Source organism: Malus domestica, chromosome 04, assembly GCF_042453785.1.
Source record: "Malus domestica chromosome 04, GDT2T_hap1".
In the NCBI taxonomy this organism is placed as follows: Eukaryota; Viridiplantae; Streptophyta; class Magnoliopsida; order Rosales; family Rosaceae; genus Malus; species Malus domestica.
In genome coordinates this window covers 5641588-5647537 of record NC_091664.1, presented here as the reverse complement: position 1 = coordinate 5647537, position 5950 = coordinate 5641588, and the positions used below count along the sequence as shown (strand labels likewise).

General features: G+C 37.1%; 1 protein-coding gene across 3 annotated transcripts; it reads right to left on the bottom strand.

Annotated features, from left to right (window-relative positions):
- Positions 1-2191: 2191 nt before the first annotated feature.
- Positions 2192-4958, bottom strand: LOC103432772 (transcription factor bHLH153). Of its 3 annotated transcripts, XM_070820445.1 has the most exons (7): positions 4671-4958; positions 4447-4492; positions 4238-4363; positions 3439-3504; positions 3117-3182; positions 2882-2929; positions 2192-2704 (listed from the first exon to the last, which is right to left on the bottom strand). In XM_070820445.1, the coding sequence occupies exons 2-7, from the start codon at positions 4471-4473 to the stop codon at positions 2552-2554; spliced, it is 486 nt and encodes a 161-aa protein (XP_070676546.1). In that variant the 5' UTR covers positions 4474-4492; positions 4671-4958; the 3' UTR covers positions 2192-2551. The 3 variants fall into 3 exon arrangements, with proteins under 3 accessions (XP_070676546.1, XP_008369200.1, XP_028956772.1); XM_008370978.4 differs by having other exon boundaries at positions 4483-4884; XM_029100939.2 differs by lacking the exon at positions 4447-4492 and having other exon boundaries at positions 4562-4847.
- Positions 4959-5950: the final 992 nt, after the last annotated feature.

Genomic DNA, 5950 nt, shown 5'->3' with positions numbered 1-5950 from the left:
GGTTTTTTGCCAAAATCAAAACCAAACCGAAATTTCGGTTCGGTTCATTTTTTTTTTTGGTTTTTTTCGGTTCAGTTTTTTTTTGGTTTGGTTTTTTCTGGTTCGGTTTTGGTTTTTTGTTTTTTGTTTTGTTTTTTTCAAAAAATGAAAAACATTGAAATTTTAAGTTTTAACATCTCCAACACAATCATAACATAAGCATTCTAACTAGAATCAAAGACAATGAAAATAAACATTTAAAGTTGAACTAAAATCATCAATCAAGTCTTCAAAAGTCCTAACTAACAACCTGACAACACAAAAATCGTACAAATGACTTAGAAAAGTTAAATTGTATGATGTTGTTCAAAGATCAGGGTTGTTTGCTTGTAATTGCATGTTGACAACTTGATTAGTAAAAGTAATGTGTGGTAGATTTATTTAGTGTGTGTTGGATTCTTTTCCATCACAAATTACACAAGTAATCACCCGAAATAAATGTTTATGGATTCTGTTACATATTATATGAGAGTAGATTTGGAAAAGAAAGCTGGGGCAGAAGTAGATAGTGCTATGGAGATGGATGTAGGTACTTCAGGAGGAGGTTTGGTTTCAGAACCTTATATGGAGAAGAAATAATAGGTTAGGGTTTAAAGTTTTTATAGGCCTTTTTTAATATTTTGAGCTTAAAGTTTGGCAACACATTGGGTTTAGCACATTTTAACTTACAAATTGGGTTTAGAAAATGATACCCAAAACAAATAATTAAATAAAAAAATTAATTTAATTAATTCGGTTTGGTTCGTTTTCTAGATCACTAAAATCGAACCGAACCAAAAGAATTCGGTTTGGTTCGGTTTTTTCAATTCGGTTCGGTTTTTTCGTTTGGTTTGGTTTTTTCGGTTTCAGTTTGGTTCGGTTTTCGGTATTTTGAACCCACCCCCTAAGTTCAGGAACCACTAGTTCACGAGTTTTGAGTTCAAGAATAAAGCACAAAATGAAAGTACGGTAGACATAAGTCTTGGAAGAAGAAGGAAGTGTTGTATTAACCTATTTTAGACAATAAAGTGTCCATCGGCCCACCAACGAGACACTCGAACCACACTCCTCCTGTTGATGTTGGCTGGTTGTCGATCATCAGTCTTACAAGAGTTGCATGTTATTTAGGGCGTCTAGAGAATTCTAAAGTGGGTGTCCAAGGAAACATGAATTGGGTGCAACCAAACATATCTTACTTGTAGTTAGGCATGTTTTCTGACGTTTTGCAATGACTATTTTTTGTTTTGCAAATACAAAAATGGGTAAAAAATGTGTTTGACAGACTGTTTTGTGAAAATAAACTCAAAAAGGGAAACATGCAAAAAATAAAATAAAAAACATTTAGCCTAATTTCTGCAGAACATTAATAGAAAATAAAAATATGTATTCCACCAGATCGTCACCATCACCACCACCACCACCACCACAATACTCTCCATCGTCTCACCATCATCACCACTACCGCCTCCATGTTTGACACCACCACCTCCCATCACCATCGTCGCCACCACCTTATCCTCCATTGCCATCACCCTTGCCACAATAGACACCATCGCCACCAGCCCTCGCCTCCATGGCCACCACTACTTCTACCGTCTCACAATCGACACTGTCTCACCATAACCACCACTATCGTTCCATCCACTGACATCACCCTTCCTACCATGGCCATCATCACCTTCACCGTCTCAACGGTGGCCACCACCTCGCACCACCATCACCACATTCTCTACCCCATTACCCTCACCATGGCCACCACCACCTCCACCATTTCCACCACATTACCTGCGCTACTACACCACTCCAGCCACCATTGGTACCAACCTCTCATCTACCACCACCGTCACCATTAATTTCCAACATAAATTTATGCATATATACATTGACATTTTAAGTATTAGTATCATAAGCGTTTCCAATGTTTTCATTCAAAAAAATCATTGTCCGATTCAATTTCATGACGCATTCTTAAAACATAAAAATGCAAAATTCTATTTATTGTTTTCATTTTACAAAATAGTTATTCAGAAATAGTTTTGCAATACGTTACCAGACATGCCCTTAGTAACTTAATACTAACACTAACATAACAAATTGAATCAATCGAGAGGAAAACTTCCCTCAGAGCAGATCTTAGAGACCATTAAAAAGCAATTTTGAAGAGCCATATCAATTTCTAAGACCATAATATTCCCCACCATATATTTCATTAATTCCCAGTCAGAAACATTATACATCACAAGTTTATAAATATACATTTTTGTAGTATACAATACAAGTAGCGTACTAGAAGGAGTTCTGGCAGGACTACATTATATATCCCACCACCAGTTAAAGAAAACCAGAATGGTTGGGGGTGGGGGCTGACTGCACTAGATGGAGTTCAGGCAAGGACTACATTCAATAACATAAATACATTGAACGCCGTCATGCTAAGAATTCAGTTATAAATCCGAATCTGCCTCAACGGACTTTGTTGTGCTCTGCAATCTAGTTACTTCAAGACTCCTGGTAGCCGGAGCATTGATTCGTATCAATGGAAATGTGAGATGTCGTTCTCAAACTTGGGGGAAGTCGTCTTAATGGGCGCCCAGATATCTGCGCCATTACTTTGAGCAACGCCAATGGTAGAGGAGACAGGAACAAGAGAAAGACCTCTGCTTCTCAAGCTGTATGGCTTTAGTTCCTGATATATTAAACAATACATCAATATGTATATTAACCATAAACATTATGTCGCACTGCATTGCGTTTTTCTGCAATACCGTCATTTGCGGTATCTTCATTAATGTAATTCATGGGTTCTCCAAACAAACTTTGACATATCGTTCTTACTATATTTCTACATCCAGCTCAAGCTCACCTGAGTGTTAGCTGTCGGTGTGCCTTGGAGGTATGGAGCGCTCAACACCTAAATCCACCAACCAACACAAAAGTCAAATATCGACAAAGACTTGATACTTCTTATTTTCAATCTGAGGCAATCTATTAAAATGGCAATCTCTGATGATGTGCAAGAAGGACCTTCTTGATAACAAAAAAGGGAATTATCGGTTACCACTACAGTAGGCATTCACTTATAAGTCGGAAAGGCTAACCTTAACTTGTTCATGAAGAAAGCGTATGTACTCCATTGCCTCCAGAAGGACAGAAGCCGTATCTGTCTGCAGTAAAATACTTGGACATTAGACACACAGGACATACAAACAACTTACGTTTTATAGGAACAGACAATTTTAGTATTGGAAACAAAATAAGCATAGCATAAGCTGAAGTGTACGATGGTTGGACCCAAGAACTCGGACTGACACAAATTCCATGAGATGAGTTGATAGGGAACAACTAATGTTGCAATGCCAACGTTCTAAATCATATGCTTCAAAAGTTTCAAATTTAGTTAAACAAACTTGTTGTGTGCACCTTTCCAAATGGTGAAACAAGCTGTTGCAGAGCTACAATCCGTTCACCAAGCTTCTCTTTCCTCTCCTAAAAGTAGAACAAGAGAAATTAAAGTGATAAAATATAAGTAGCACACGATAGATATCTCAAGCAAGAAGGCAAAATTTAAGAGAGATCGGATTGAAAGCCCTAGTAGAATTAGCAATAAAACCGCTGCCATGTGAAACTAATAACATGAGAGTGCATTTTAGACGAGCATTTGAAATATGCCTTCACCTAGTCACTTCAAAATTTCTCACTACAGTTGCTGAAGGTTTGATCTCTTTTCTGCATTCTTGCACTTACAAAACACTCCATTTTTAAGCATCTTACGGTTTTACATCAAGGTGGTTAATAGATACAGTATATACTTGGAATTTGTAACGATGGTCACTTGAAAGCATAATTATAGAAATTAGAAAACAATTCTGACACATCCAAGGTGAAAGCTTCAAATTTTAAGGTTTAAGCACATGATTGTGTGAGTCCGATTTTGCTCCCAAATACTCAATTAACACAAGCGCACAGAAACAGAAACTAGATCAAGTCACACTAATGTAGAACAATGTTTTACACATCATAAATTTCCCGACACCAAGTAGAAGAGGGTCGACACACCAAGAAGAGAAAATTGGAGGCATTGCACAGATGGATAAATCAGTATACTGTCATTTCGAATTAAGAGAAGCAAACTATCAAACACACACACCAGCGGGCAAGCACATGCATATACGAGGTCCCCAAGAATGTAAAAAATCAAAGGAGAGAGAAGGGGAAGTACCTTTGTGGAGAAGGATAAATCAGTCTTATGTCGTTTCGATGGAAGAGAAGTAATACTGCTTTGGTCAACGGAGCAGGGGCTTCGTTTGTGTTCTGTCATCTTTCTTACATCTATCCCTTCTTCTGCCTAGTTTATCATTCAAAAGAAAAATCACTACGTGCAGAAGTAGAAGAACGACGAAATGAAACACACAATAATCAAACGCTAACCCCAGCTTCTATGTAACAGGAATTCATAATACTCACTACAGATGGCCTACTACTTCCATGGCACTAGGAAACAAAACGAATAAATTAGGTGCGAAATGAGCTAACAGCTACTGACATCCTAACCACAGAAAACCTTCCTATTTTCTTTTGTTGTCTCGAAACAAATACATGAACCTTCGTCGTTTCTAGCATGGTGGTTCCATGACAGTCTTGAAGAAGAACACAGGAAAAGAAAAATTTCAGTGAATTATCTCAATTCACAAACATGGGACTTGTCTGAAATTACAGAAATTCGGACCCAAAAAGATCAATTTGTCTCAAGTGTCAGTACGCAGAGAGAGAGAGAGAGAGAGGAAGGAGAGAGTAGTGCAGAGAAGGTGAGAGTGAAAACTGGGGTGGGGGTGGGGGAGGGAGAGAAAAGACAAGGCCTTCGAAAGTGATTTTATAAAGTAATCATATTTTAATATAAAGTTGTTTTTGGAAATTAAAACAAAAAGCACTTTTGTTATTTCAAAATTTTGAGGTTTATTTGACAGCTAATATACAACCGGACAGACAGGGAGAAAAAAGTGGTTGATTTAACCCCAACTTGACGTCATTCCTCTAACCATGGTTGAATGACCCCTTTTTTTTTTTTTTTTTTTGTACAAGATTGAATGATTGAGCATTTTGGCTATATGTATATATATATATATATATCAATATATATTTTAAACTTAATTATAGCAATGGGCTCTAAATTTTACTATTGATTTAAACATAATTGTTTTAAGTAGTAAAATTTAGAGCCATAAACTTAATTGTAGTAATGGGCTCTAAATTTTATTAAGTAAATGATGGGCTCTAAATTTCTTGCAAAGTTGGGTGTTCTTGTGCTTTAAGGTACCGTTTGGTATGCAGATGGGACGGAACGGGACGGGACTGGACGGAACAGGACGGGACGGGACAGGATGGAACAGGGTGGAATGGATGATGTAAATATTGAAAAAGATAAGGAGAAATTTTGTCATAAAATGTTATAAATTTGTGTTCCACGAATGTGGAACGGGTCGTTCCAGGGGAAGAAGTGGAACGAAAAATCAGCCAAATTTCGTTCCATGGGACAACCCGTTTCATAGTTTTTAGGCGCACCAAACATGGGACGAAACGGCTCGTTCCGTTTCGTCTCGTCCCATCCCGTCCCGTCCCGTCCCATGTACCAAACGGTACCTAAGCTCAATGTTTTTTACTCTTTAAACTTAATAATGTGTTGCAATGTTGGTCATTTTCACTAACGTCGTTTTTTGTTTCCAGTTAAATCTAAGGAAAATTAATGAAAATGATTTGAAAACTTTGAGTTTTAACGATAACGACAAATAAAAGGGTAAAATGAATATTACCAGAATTGACTTTTTAGTGGAAAAATGTGGTTTTTCGTTGAAGTGAACAGTATCAGGAGTTTTTCGTTAAAGTTCTCTTAAATCTATGGGTATATTATGAACTTTAACTTAAAATTAAAAAAAAT